This window comes from Stenella coeruleoalba (assembly GCF_951394435.1).
Source record: "Stenella coeruleoalba genome assembly, chromosome: 14".
Lineage (NCBI taxonomy): Eukaryota > Metazoa > Chordata > Mammalia > Artiodactyla > Delphinidae > Stenella > Stenella coeruleoalba.
Window position 1 is genome coordinate 82,484,468 of NC_137160.1, and position 14,684 is coordinate 82,499,151.

Here is a 14,684-nt window from a genome sequence, read left to right on the forward strand (position 1 = left end):
AACAAAAGGAAATTGCAAAGGCATGCCATCAGCAAGGATTAATTCTCTGTAATGAAAATAAACCCCTTTCTTCCCCAAAGACTAGCCATTTAGGATAAGATATTTTTCAATGTCAGTACCAAACTTCTATGGTCCTCATTATAAAAATTATTGGGATATTTTTAGATGGGAAAAGATTTAGTTATTCATCTCAACTTCAATCTAAAAAGGAAAAGGCCATGTAGTGAGACTGAAAACCACTCACTCACATTCAGCCCTATCACCTGCCCGTGGGGGACACAGCCAAGCCTAGGTCCTGGGCCCTGGTGGGAAAGCCAGACACATTACTAGAATGAGCGGGAATGTCCAACCACAGGCTCTGGCAGGTGGCTGGAGTTCGAGGTGTGCATCCCCCAAGGATGGGGAGCTCGTCACAGGCAATCCATTACACAGGGTGTGCTTCTGGCACCGCGCTGGCTTTCTAGGACTTGTATAGTTATCTCCTACAGCCAAAGGTACTTCTGTCCTGTCACCTGCTACCAGTCAGGAGCCCTAGCAAGTGTCTTGCTAGTTTTAACACCACCATCTCCCTTTTAATGCTCCCTGACATTCCAGATTCACGGAATGTTCAGTGGGTCCAAAAACTGATTCCTCCAGTCTGTATTCTGGCTGTAACAAGGGGTATGGTTTAGAAGCACACAATTCTCCCTGAATCTATCTTCAAAGGTTAGAGACATTCCCTAAAATCTTCTCATTTATTTTAGCTTCTAATTTTGGTTATCATCTATTATTTTTGATGCTTTTATATTTTCAGCTTAAGTCCTCTTCTGTTAGGACTGTCAATTCCTAAACGTACTCTTTTTTAAAATTTTTTTAGATTTATTTTTTTATACAGCAGGTTCTTATTAGTCATCAAGTTTATAAACATGCCCTTTTCTATGTCAAGTTTTATTTACCCTATAATTATCTCAAAATGTTCATGTCTTTATGGATTTCAATCATTGACTTTCCATCGTGAGAAGGCCTGACCTTTACAGTGGCTATTCAATGCGGCTATCCGGATTTTCCCTGGCTTTAATTTCTTAACCTCTTACCTGACTCTCGCTTTAAAAAGCATTTCAAGTTCTACAGAACTTCACATAACTATTTCGGCGAAGCAATCTGCTTGAGATTTATGTAACAGCTTTCCAAAGAAAGAAAGGGTTGGTATGAGCTGGGGGTGGGGGGACTGGGAATCAAAGGAAGGTGCAAGAATAAGAAGTGCTACTTCTGGACAGAATCAAAATTATCTTGAGGCCGCAAATCTATCCAAGACCCAGAAGTGACTGATTCAAAATGAGACAAGAGGGAACCAGTACTGAATTAGGCCAAGAAAAAGGCCTATGTCAAACTCAGGGCTGCGGGATGGAATTCAGTGGCTCAAAGTTGGGAGACAGTTGAGGAAAAAAGCATATGTGATTTAAGATAAAAAATACAAAAGCTAGAGAATGTTATCGGTACCTCCTCTCATTAGTTCTATCACTGAACAGTTATCACAGAAAGCCACGCTGTTAGGGTTTTCCCCTCCTTTTTTAAAGGTTGATCCTACTAAATAAGTAATGAAGTAATACACTGTATTTAATATTATCATCCGGGTGTACGTTCGACTCCACTAACATAGATCAAATCTGTGTAAGGCCACACTTCAAAAAATAAACAATCCTGAGTTAGTGATCAAACACTCCATGAAGTCGATAAGCTGTCCTTTGTACAAAAAGCCATTTAAATCTGATTACTTCGTTCTGCAGTTTTTCATTTGTTTGCTTGGAATCCTCCAAGGAGGCCAGAGTTTCCGTCTTCTCTTTGGTCATCTGTTCCATTATCTGCATGGCATCTTCTGCTGTTTGAGCAGCCTAAATACGAGAAAGCACTGTGAGAAATGAGGGCACCCCTTACCAACCTGGGGAGGTGACTAACACTCAGGCCATAGGGCTCAGGGTCTGTGTGGTGAAGGGAATCACACAGAGACAGTGAGCCAGTCACTGATCCCATGCCGAAGCAGACAGACCAAGACATCAAAGGTCTTTACTCTGAAGCAGAACAAAGTTATAGACCCTTTTTGTGCCATGTTTTCAACAGGCCAACTGTAATATGCAATTTGTGTATTTTCAGACCCCTCTAAACCTACATTTTCTAAGTTCCAAGTTCCACTAACAACAGTGCTCACTATTCTGACTCATGTTGGAGAGAAATGCTTAGCAGTAATAAAGAGTAACATCCTTATGTGGCCGAATTTTTCTCTTCATCATATTTATTGTTAAAAATTTAAAATACTATTCTTGCTATCTCAAATTTGGGGCTTTTGAGATCACTTGGAATTTAGGTTGGGAACTTCTCAAAAATAAAAATTATTTGGGCAATTACAGTGTAAGGCTCAAGTGTTTAATGAGAAGCACTGAATGACAAAGTCGATGAGAAACTGTAGGTAATGAACAGAAGCATGGCTGTGAATAAAAAAGATAACATGCATATGGAAACAAAGCCTTAGCTGATAAGATACTGAAGAAAATCACCTAAGTGAATTAAAATATTTTAGGCACTTGCTTACAATTTCATGTGGTCTAATAAAGTTTATGGGAATTCTGCCTTTATACCTTCCCTGTTACCAACTGTGGAGGTTTCCCTGGAATCTTCCAATTCGGAAGGAATAGACACAATGAAACAATTAAAAGTCACATAGAAGATACTTTGTTTTAACATGTGCCCATTTTACTATTGTTCTTAAGCCTTTAAGAACCACCGTTGCCTTTTTCACAAAAAGTTCTCCCTACATTAAAAAAAACTATTCTTTTTATTCACAGTTTGGAATTTTTTCTAATGGAGAGGGACAACTGCAATTAGACATTTAGTAAAGAGTTGCCCTTTCAGGTGGTGACAAAGAGCTTGAGATATCTAAGCCAGTGATTAAATGGGGTGGGTTTCCTTCTGCAGAAATGAAGACAAATCCCTCAGCCACTGCAGGGTTAGTGCACAGGGTTAGGCCAGGTGCTCAACACTTGAACCTCCCAGTTTACCGTAAAGGACTGCAGAGTCTCGAGCTCTCTAATTTTAAGAGCGAGCTTGCTCTTGTCTTTCCTCAAAATACGGTTTTCATTTTGAGATTCTAGGAGGTTGACTGAGATATGGCTGTTGGTTTTGGCCAACTGGCTGATCTCTTTCTGAAGGATGAAGTAGCTTTCGGCCAGCTTCTCCTTCTCCTTCAGGAGCTCGTCCTTTTTCAGCATCATCTCTCTTTTCTCAGCCAGGAGGTTCTTGTTGTCCTGCATCACCCTGGCCCGCTCGGCCAGGGTCACCTCGTGGTTCAGCCGCAGGTCATCCAGCATCTTGGTGAGGTAGCTGTGCAGCTCCTGCAGTTCCAGCTTGGATTTGGATAAGGCAGCAAAATCACTCTTCAGAGTCTCTATGTTGGTGGCCAGTTGAGCCGTCTCTGCACTCAAGAGTTCCTTCTCCTTAACAATCTCTGCCACTTTCTGCTCTGAGTTGGTCTTGTCTTGGATTAGCACAGAGTTCTCGGACTGGAGCTCCTTGGTGCACACTCTCAGAGCCTCCACCTCCTGCTCCAGGAGCGCCACTCTCCCGTGGAGTCTGTTGTTTTCATACAAGGATGACTCTTTGTCCTGGGTCCTGGCTTCTTTCTCCAGGATTAGGGACTGCTGCATCATGTGGATCTTCTCATTTAACTTCTGACACTCTTCTTGCAGGTTCAACCCATCCTTCAGCAAGATGTTCTTTTCGGAACAGCAAGCCTTGAGTTCAGCGTTCAGACTCTCCTTTGCTTGCAGTATGCTAGCGTGTTCTTTTTCTAGAGTCTTTTTGGCATTTTGAGCCTCTTTCAGCATCAAAGCGAGATCACACTTGGTGGCTGCGAGTTCTTGGTTTTCCTTTTTTCTCTCTTGAAGCTCTTTCTTCAGAGCATCAAGATTACGGAGCAGTTTCACCTTCTCGTGCACAATGATTCTTCTGTTTGCAGACTCTCGATCGTATTTCTTTTTAAGGTCTTCTATGGCTTTGATGGAATTCTCTCTTTCTGCAAGTAAATCTGTATTTTGCGTTTCCAGTACAGATTTTTCTTTCAAGAGACGATCCTGCTGCTTTTTGAGCTTAGTGATTTTCTGACAAACCATCTCCTTCTCAGAAGTTAGGTAAGTGATCTTCTCTCAGGTTCATCTCGATGTGGGCAGCCTCTTCTGAGCATTTGTTGAGTTTTTCAGTGATGAGCCTATTTTCATTTACAGGTTCTTCTTTTTTGGCCAAGAGCCTTCTCTCAGACGAGGCCAAGGTTTCTTTTCCATGCAGAAGCTGGATGCACTCGGAGTCTGTGATCTCCCGACTGGTCTTAATTTCTTCCAGCAGCTTGGTAAGGCTTGTGTTTGTGGCCTGAAGTTGCAGAGTCTCCAGCTCGGCCTCCCTCAGAGCTTTGCTGGCCTCCTGCAGCTGCGCGCGGAGCCCACTGGCTTCCGTGCTGAGCAGATGTTTGACCTGGAGGGCAGCCTCCAGGCTGGCATTCAGCTTTTCCTGATCTTGAAGCAGCATGTCCTTCTCAAACTGCAGATCTTTGCTGTTTTGGAGGAAATGGTCTCTTTCGACCTTTAAGGCTATGCACATGTTATCAAGACCTGACTGTTTCTCCAAAGCTGACTTTTTCTCAGTTGTGAGATTTTCCATCTCCTGCACCAAGCTTTTCTGATCTTTCAGTAGCTCCTCATAGGCGTTCTGAAGCTTCTGAATAATTTCATCTTTATCTTTAGCCAACGCAAGGTTTTCAGTTACAAGCTTCTTGATATGATCCTCCAGGTGACCTTTTTCTTCCAGATTCTTCTTAGACTCAGCCATCAGAATATCTTGGCTGAACTGGAGTTCCTCTGTGAGTGCCTGCAAGCTTGCTTTGGAAGCCTGCAAAGACTCATTTTCCGTATTCATCTTCAAGAGTTCTTCCTGTGCGTTATTGATTTCTTTAAGTAATTTCTCTCTCTCAACAGCCAAAGCTGCTTTATTGAGCTGTTCCTGCTGATAAAGCTTTTCAGCATCTTGCTTTTCCTCTAAGACTTTCTCCTTTGCTAAATTAAGAGTTTCGTTTACTGACCATAGCTTCCGTTGGTCTTCCTGAAGTAAAGTTATTTTGGCCTCCACCTCTACAAGCTCTGACAAAAGTGAACCTTTTTCTAACTTTAAGGCATTTCCCTCCTGTGCAAGAAGCTGCTTCTCTGATTTCAGACCCCTCAGCTCTTCTGACATTAATTCAATTTCTTTTTTGGCTGATGTTAATAAGTAAGTTAGCGACTACAGAAACAAAAGACGGAAAGAATGGAAACAAAATGAAATCAAGCAGACAAATGCAAGCCCGAATAACTTAATGTAACCTAAACCATAAAAGTTAAAAAATTTTACAATAACTGTCATAGAAACTATCTGGATAACAGGGGGAAGAAACTCGATGAACAGAGCCCATAAAAGGATAATGCAAAGCAAGTTTAGCTTCGCAAAGTGCTGATGTATCTACTGGCTTCTCTTTGAAAAAACTTTTGAAGTATTCCTGATAGACACCTAGAAGATACAAACAGTAGTTTGACTTTGACGTCAGGGCATGAAATTCTTTCCTGCCATTCCAATTATCCAATTGTTTCTATTGTAGAAGGGATTCATAGAATTTTTTAAAACACAATCCAAAGAACTACAAAAAGTGAGTATACTTTAACCAAAAAAGAGGAGGAAGGGCAAGGTATTATAAACTGTTGCTTTTCAAACTAAATGCAGAACCTCACTTACTAAAGGACCTGGCCTGAGACTGATTTAGCTTCAATATTACATATAACTTAGTAAAAATACAGACTAATTTGCTAGTCTTTGGTGACCAAATAAATGGGCTTTAAAAAAGTGTATTGGGGGCTTCCCTGGTGATGCAGTGGTTGAGAGTCCGCCTGCCGATGCAGGGGACACGGGTTCGTGCCCCGGTCCAGGAAGATCCCACATGCCGTGGAGCGGCTGGGCCCGTGAGCCATGGCCGCTGAGCCTGCGAGTCCGGAGCCTGTGCTCCAAGGCCACAACAGTGAGAGCCCCGCGTACCAAAAAAAAAAAAAAAAAAAAAAAAAGTGTATTGGTTTATAAAGTAAATTGACCACAATGTCTCTACCAGTGCTGTCCAGAACTTTCTGCAATGATACAAATGGACTTTATCTGCGCTGTCCATTGTGGTAGCCACTAACCACATGTGCGGTGCTTGCGACTGAGAGGATGAATTTATAACTTGAACTAATTTAGATTTAAATGGCCACATGTAGCTAGTGGCTACTGTACTGGACGGCACAGCTATAGTTCATTGGCTCTTAAACTAGGGAACATGGGAACATTGTGGGCTCCATGAATCTCCTGAGATTTCATCTAAAACTTGTTGAGTGTATATATCAGCTTTCCTGGGGAAAATATCTTAAGGTTTCATCAGATTCTCAAAAGAGTCTGTTGAGCCCCTGCTGTTGACAACATTGAGATTCACAGAAATCGGATATCCAGACAACTTGGGAGAGGGAACGATCCCGGCATTTTAACCAAATGATCCTTATAAAAACAACAACAACAACAACAAACAAAATTAATGAGCCCTTACACAAACCACTAGAATGCTGTGGTTTGGTCAGGCTGCAACATTTTAAGGGAAACACTAAAAAACTAGAGTCTGTCCAGATAAAGGGAACCACAAAGACAAAAACTCTGGAAATTATATCCAGTTGTTAAATGGTTCATAAACCTGGAGACACATCACAGGGAAAAGAGAAAGCTTTGATGGACAGCATGTAGAAGAAAGAAAATTTAGGCATCTTATACATGACATATATTACATGTCATGCTACACAATTTATAAGTTTTAAATGGGCTCTGTTTCAAGTCCTATGTATGCTCTTTTCTATTTTCTTTCTACTAAACTCATATATATATATATATATATATATATATATATATAAAACATTTCTCTGACACATTAAAACAATTAAAGACAAGTATTTGCTGTTCTTTGAGCAATTTAGATGGGAGTAGGAGGGTTGAACTTCATTACGTTAACCAGAGTCAAAAAAACATATTGGGACACTGATACGATCCTGACACCATAAAATGAAATTCAGTGTATCAAGTTCTACTCTACTTAGCAGTAGTATGTTTTCTCACAGCCCTTAAATCCAGCTTCCTTGTTAATGAGCTCGTAGTGCCTTCCTGGGGACATGCGAGAGCCCTCTCTAGAGCTCTCCCTTCTACTCTATCCTCTAAGAGCTCTGTTCCTCCAAGCAGGCTCCATTCCCTGCCCACCTGCCTCGTGTGGCCTCTGCCTCTTGCATTTCTGCAAGATGTCTCTCCTAACCCTCGTGCAAGGTGGCAGCAAGATGGCCAAGATTAGAGGAACATGCCTTCCCGCAACAAAGAGTCTACTACAGGCAGGCAGACAGAGGTCAGGCAACAGCAGACTCTTCGTGACAGCTGGGGAGCAAGCAGCGCAGGGGGTGGTGGCCACACAGTACATTCGGGGGAAAGACCTGTAGCCATCACCCTCCCTGAGAAGGAATAGCGGCTGGTACAAAGCACTTGAAGATACAGGAAATGTAATTCGCCCTCCTGCCACGCACCCTGAGGGCCGACACTGGTAACGGCCACTGAACCCATCCCACGTGCTGCTGCTTTCCAAGTCCCCTGGCAGCCCTGACGCGGAACGCAAGCAAACCGTAATTCGACAACACGATTCTCCCCACCACGTACTCTGGCTTTGTCGGCTTGCCTTCTCAGCTCCTCCGTCTCCTGCAGCAAGTCGCTGTTCTCCTTTTGTGCGGCCTTCAGCCGCTCCCCTGCGTCCAACAGCATCTTCTGGAGGTTCTGCAGAACTTCTTCATGCTTGGCCTGCGTCTCAGAACTGGCTTCTTCATACCTGGCTTTCAGCTCTTGACACTCGTTGTGGCTCATTTGCATCTTCTTTTCCTGCAGACACCCCGAGTCAGGAGTGAGTCATTTGGTCATGTCCGTTCTGCCCCTCAACCTCCCCTGCCAGCCCACAGTCCCACTGATTCTCTCCTTACCAGGTCTGACAATTTTGTCAGCAGTTCTTTCTTTTCTTCCTCATGCTTTTTAGCTGCTTCTTGCTGGCTCTGTTCAGCTTTGAGAGTTACTTCCCCAATACTTTTCTGCAGAAGACTTGCATTTTCATTAGCCTTGGTGAGTTTTAGCTGTAATTCTTCTACATTTCTAGAACAAGTTTCAATACAAGGCGTCAGATTTTTCAAAAGAGTACTTTAAATTCTAGAGTTGTACTTTAAAATATTAATAATAATTGTCTTAATGATTATAAATGTTATGAGCAATTAATAACATCTGAAATAAGCAAAAAACAAAAACTGACTTGTGCTGAAGAATAATTTTAACAATTGTGATGGTTACAAATACCTTAGAGTAACTACTCCTCTAACTGTGAACATTTATTATTTTTTGTCGGAAGATCAATAAGGAAAAATGAGTGAAAAGTAAGCACATTAGAGGAGGTAAGTATTTCGAGGTTTCCAAATTTTAGCAGACTAGATTATCAAAGACTCATTTTGGGGTCGCTTGAGAACAGAAGATACGAAAATAACAGTAATGTGATGTTCTAGCTCAAAGAGAACCACGTGGTCCCACAAAGATGTAAGAGGGCCATCAACCTGGAGAAAAGGCTGGCTCATGGACCGGAGAACAGGAAGGAAACTTGGACGGTGCCTCTGGATAAGCAGCGATAGAAATGGAACTTCTCCAAGGCTCTGTGCCACAACCGCCTGGGCAGCTGTGCCCACCTCACAGCAGGACTGCCACAGTCGGCCAACCAAGGCCCATCTGCCCATCACCCACCAACGCTGGGCCGTGCGTGAGTGCACGGCTGGACGTAAACTAACTCTGCCAAGTATTCCTTTTTTTTTTTTGCAGTACGCGGGCCTCTCACTGTTGTGGCCTCTCCCGTTGCGGAGCACAGGCTCCGGACGCGCAGGCTCAGCAGCCATGGCTCACGGGCCCAGCCGCTCCACGGCATGTGGGATCTTCCCGGACCGGGGCACGAATCCGTGTCCCCTGCATCGGCAGGCGGACTCTCAACCACTGCGCCACCAGGGAAGCCCTCTGCCAAGTATTAATGCTTTCAGAATCAGAAGTCTACCGGGGCTAATATGTCTTCTAAAAGTTTTTGCCTTATAAAATAAACATTTGATTTTTATATGGCAGCCATTAAAAGAAAAAAGAAATCAAAGCAACGAGAGCCTCAGGATAAAGACGAGAAGAGAGATTACGATAACAGAAGCTTTAGCGCTGAGGAAGCAGGGTGTAGTGATGAAGAGCAGCAAGGACTCTGGGACCAGACCACTTAGATCTGAAACCTCAGGAAAGTTCCTTAACCTCATTAAGCCTCAATTTCCTTTTCTTTAAAATAGGAACAATAGGGGCTTTCCTGGTGACGCAGTGGTTAAGAATCCTCCTGTCAATGCAGGGGACACGGGGTCCAGCCCTGGTCCAGGAAGATCCCACATGCCGCGGAGCAACTAAGCCCATGCGCCACAGCTACTGAGCCTGTGTGCCACAGCTACTGAGCCTGTGTGCCACAACTACTGAAGCCTGCACGCCTAGAGCCCGTGCTCCACAACGAGAGGCCACCGCAGTGAGAAGCCTGCCCACTGCAACGAAGATCCAACGCAGCCAAAAATAAATAAGTAAAAATAAATTAAAAAAACAAAATAGGAACAATAATACACTCACCTGAGAGGATTATTAGGAGAACCAGAAAATATACTCTACACAAAGCTGTCAGCATAGTGTGTGACACGTGGTCAGCCCTTCACACGTGTTATCTATCATTACACTGAAATAGGTTAAAAATATTTTTAACTGCCTGTAAAAGATGTTATTGCCGTTGGTAAACTACTACCTTTTCTTTACAAGTCACCAGAAAGTCTGAAATACACTGCGATAACAGAGAAAGAATGAGATTCAGGCAACTTTAAAACCTAACAGTCCTGAAGATTTAGGCTCTCCTCCCACCCAGACCTTGCTCGAGGGCCTAACCCAAAGCAGGCGCTCTTATTAATACTCATACGTACCTTTCTTTCAGACGTAATTCACCATTCATTTTTGTCAGCTGAGAAGAACTGTCTCCTGACATTTTCATTATTACTGCAATGTCGTTTTCCAGCTTTTCCTTCGCCTTTATCAACTGCTCTTCCCTTTCGTCTCTCTCTCTAAATTTTGCCTCCATATCTGAATATATATAGAAAAAAATAGCACTGTTGTGTTATAATCAACAAAAATGTATCAACTACACCCTGTATGCCAAGCCTTGCTCTGGGAATATTTGCATAGAGCGATCCCTGCCCTCATGAAAATTACATTCTAGCAAAGAAGACAGACAATAAACAAGATAAATAAAGAGAATAAATGGTACAATAGATAGTGGTAAGTGCCAAGAGGGAAAAAAATACAAGCGGAGAAAGGCGTCAGGAAGGAGTCCGGGAGGTTAAAACCTTAGACAGAGCCTCTCTGAGATGGTGACATTTACGTAAAACCCTGAGGGAAGTGAGGGAAGAGGAATGCAGGCAGAGGGGAAAGCAAGTGCAAAGGCCCCAGGGCAGGAACATGCTTGACAATCAAGTATCACCAAGGAGGCCAATATGGTCGCAGTGGAAGGAACAAGGGGAAGAATAGTACAGGACGAGAGCAGAGATAAGAGGACCTGATGACAGTAAGGGCCACAGCTTTTAATGTGAGCGAGACGCGAGCCACTGGGCCGTTCTGAGCAGAGAAGCGACCTGATCTGACTTGATGTTGAAGGGATCCCCCTGGCTGCTGGGCTGAGAACAGACTGCAGGGGTCAAGAGCAGAAGCAGGCAGCCCAGGTGACCAGCTGTTACTACAGCTTCGATTAAAGATGCTGGTTGACTCGGATCAAGGATAGCAGGGGGAGTAGTGAGATGGGGTGGATTCTGACTCGTTTGAAAACGAGGCAGAGAGAATTCGCTAAGGTTTACAGACCTCAAACAAGTATTTTATCACAATATAACACGAGTGAAGAATTTATGCCTGAATAGTAGATATGCTGTGACAACACACTAAAATTATCTCAAATCTTAGGAAGCCTACTACATTTAACGTGTAGAGACGTCTTCTTACCTGTTAAATTTTCTCTCAACTTCTCCAATTCAGAAGACAGCACATTAAACTGTTCCTCTTTTTGGTGTAATTTATTTACAGTTTCTATTTGGGATGAAGTTAAAAGTTTAATACATTTCATAGTTAATAAGCCATCTAAAGCCTGACTGTCTCAAAACCGCAGCGAATCAAAAGCTTGCGATGTGGGATCACGGGAATACTCAAGGGTCCCATTACAAATCAAACCACTGAATAACGAACCTAAAGAAACAAGCAAGCAACTCTTTCTTGTCTCCCCAAATCTGTAGATTTGGCAGGCACCGGGCATCCCTTTTCCAGGCATCCTCCTTCCACTTAAAACTCAATAGAAAAAAAAAAAAAAAAACTCAATAGAGCTATCAATGACTGAAGCTTCAGTAAGACAATACTTTTCCCAAGTACACCTACATTTTAATACGGAACAAGCTTTAAGTCAAAAAGAAGAAAGAATGGGAGCTTGAGGCCTCAGGAAGCCAAGGGAACCCAGTATTACTGTGCGCTGCAGGAACTTCCAGGGTGGTGAAATCAGGCTACAGGCAGCATCTATTGTTATGCACCCAAGGCCAGCTCCAGCTTGAGAACAAGTGAGCTGCTCATGTTCTGCTAAGACATACCTTGCATACTTCTCTGAACAGAGACTGCCTGCTCTGAAGCATCAGCAAAATTTTCTTTCTAAAGAAAAAGAAGTGGACATTCAGAATAGAAAGATTTCAGATTACAAAAATAAAAAGTTTCTATGACTACAACATTATCTATTTTTTGTTGCTAGCTTTGTTTCATTAAAGCTAACTTACGCTTAAAACATGTAGGCATCAATTACAACCATATGCATACTGTGCACGTGTACACACGAGTGAGGTTTGCATGTGTGCTGCATGCGTGGGTGTGCACGTATGTCTGTACACGTGTGGATGTGCACACTTATGTCAGTATATGCATGTGTGGATACACATGTGGTGCCACATGTATGCTTTTTTTTCATGTTGCTGCCCTCAAGTAGCAGAACCTCTCTTCAGAAATCTGCCTGAGACAGTGAACAGAGTTCCGAAATTTGTTTTCTAATATTTCTTTTTTTCATTGAAGCATAATTGGTTTACAACGTTGGGTTAGTTTCAGGTGTACAGCAAAGTAATTCAGTCATACATATATATTTTTTCAGCTTCTTTTCCCTAATAAGTTATTACAAAATATTGAGTATAGTTCCCTGTGCTACACAGTAGGCCCCTGTTGGTTATCTATTTTGTACATAGCAGTGTGTACACGTTAATCCCAAACTCCTAATTTATCCCTCCCCCCAGCCTTTCCCCTTTGGTAACCATAGTTTGTTTTCTATGTCTGTGGGTCTGAGTTCTGAAATGTTTTACATCTAAGAATAGTCAGAACCTAGTATCTTAAAACCGGATCTGTGTCAACTACCTTAAACCAAAAAGTCCATCGCTCACTCACTATCTTTTCTAAACATGACAGGGGGGCACGATAAAACCACTCTCCTGATTTTCCTGCGACGAACTTTGAGGTAGATACACCAAGTGAATTTTTAAATGAGTCTTTCTAATTAATTAATATTTTAGTTTAAAAATGGGCTCACAAGCCACAAGTCCATCAAAGCCCACAAGCTGTCCACCTGTGTTACTCCCAAAGCCAGACCTCAGGAGGCATGTTTTCAGAGGACGTAGAGGAATACTCTAACTTAGAAAAAAAAAGTAAGGCATCCTGAAAGTTTGGGGAGGAGGGCAGAGAAACGACATGAAACTCAAAACACATTTTCTTAAAGGACACCATAGTGAAAAATGGTAATTTCCAGGTCAACTTTTCTCAATATGTAGCTGAAATATGCTGTATCATAACTGTCTGATAAAACTTTCTACGATGAAACCGTGCTGTTCAATTGGCAGCCACCGGCCACGTGGGGCCTCTAAGCATTGAAAACGCGGCTAGTGCAACTGAGGAACTGAATTTTATATTTTATTTAATTTTTTTTATTTAATTTTAATTAATTTAAATTTATAGAACCATATATATAGACAGTAGCTACCATAATGAAGAGTGCGGCTATATAGTTAACATTTTAAAAAGTAGAAATATGTAATATTGGCATTTAAATAAGAAAAAAAATCAAACACTATTTTTTTTTTTTTTTTTTGGCCGTGTGTCATGTGGGATCCTAGCTCCACAACCAGGGATCAAACCCATGTTCCCGAATTAGAAGCACGGAGTCTCAACTACTGGACCAGCAGGGAAGTCCAAAAATCAAACAGTTTTATTCACCACTGGTATTAGCAGAGAAGTGTAAAACGTGGAGAGCAGGAAGGTGCATGTAAGGCCCAAGACAACTGACCCTTCATAGCTGATGTTTCTCTTATCAAGTTTTCTCCATGAGCCTACGCCTCTCCTTTCCCATGACACGTGGGCATCACCGGCACCTGCCCGTAGTCATCAGCCTTGACTAAGCTTGTGTTTTTGATGTAGGAGGCAAGGCAGAAGGGAGAACAGTTGAGAAAAAGACAAAAAATGTCCTACAACCTGGGATTAAGCAAAGAGGATATATATGAAAGGAAAAGTAATTTCCTGAGGAGGAATAAACTGAGATGTAAGAGGGAATTCTGTGAACTTGTTAATTACACAGCACCCTGCCTTGCTAACAGAGGGTGCCGATGGTCCAGGAGAGCTTGCTGGCTTGCTGTCACCGGGCAGGTAGGACAAGGCATAGGGCAAGACCTCACTATATATGAAACCTAATGTGCTGGGTATATAACTTGGAAGGTTCCTGTGTTTGGTGAAACTAAGTAGTCAATAACGTGCCAAAGCAATGCATTACCAAAGGCAAAGGACAGATTAAAAAAAAAAAAAAAGTAATACTTACCTTTATTGCTAGTTTGGGTTTGATCCAGTTCCTCTCAAGTTATTCATCAACCAATCAATACTTTGCAAGAGAAAGGAAATAGGTGCAATACGTCTTTCTTTATAGAAGTTTTTGTTTTTTAAACAGGAACAATTTTTGAACGGCCAGAGACCCTGAGATTCAGATTCCCAACAGGTACTTACCAAAATCTGAAGTTCTTTTTCCAAAGCCTCTTTGACTTGACTGACTTCACTCAGGTTTTCCTGAAGTTTATTAAGCATTAGCTCTTTTCCCTGCAGCTCTTTGGTGATGTTACTAGCCTACCATACAGAGTTACATGGTACAGAAATCAGTGAACAAAAGGAAACAAAAAAGAATGAGAAAGAAAACATAAAACAAATATAAAAAAATGTATGAGATACAAACATAACCAAACAAAACTGAAAGGAATAAAGGCATGGGTAAAAAGTCGTTTTGGTGTTTTTTTGTTTTTTTGTCTTTAATTCTAAGAAGCCAATGACTTTTCATACAATCAGTTCTAGATAAGATTGTCCAATGGCTAATTTTAAATAATCAAAAGAGTATTTTTCTATACCTGAATTTGGACTGTCAGCATGCTCTAAAGCAGAAAGTACAGATGCTTACTTTCTAA

At 42.0% G+C, this 14,684-nt stretch overlaps 1 protein-coding gene across 1 annotated transcript in view; it reads right to left on the minus strand.

Moving 5' to 3' along the window:
- Positions 1-14,684, minus strand: part of CLIP1 (CAP-Gly domain containing linker protein 1) — a 124,157-nt gene that overhangs the window by 34,594 nt on the left and 74,879 nt on the right. The window contains 9 exon segments of the mRNA XM_079943608.1: positions 1,755-1,871; positions 3,033-4,176; positions 4,178-5,298; positions 7,759-7,974; positions 8,073-8,238; positions 10,107-10,263; positions 11,173-11,256; positions 11,805-11,862; positions 14,236-14,352. Coding sequence (XP_079799734.1) covers positions 1,755-1,871; positions 3,033-4,176; positions 4,178-5,298; positions 7,759-7,974; positions 8,073-8,238; positions 10,107-10,263; positions 11,173-11,256; positions 11,805-11,862; positions 14,236-14,352 — 3,180 coding nt within the window.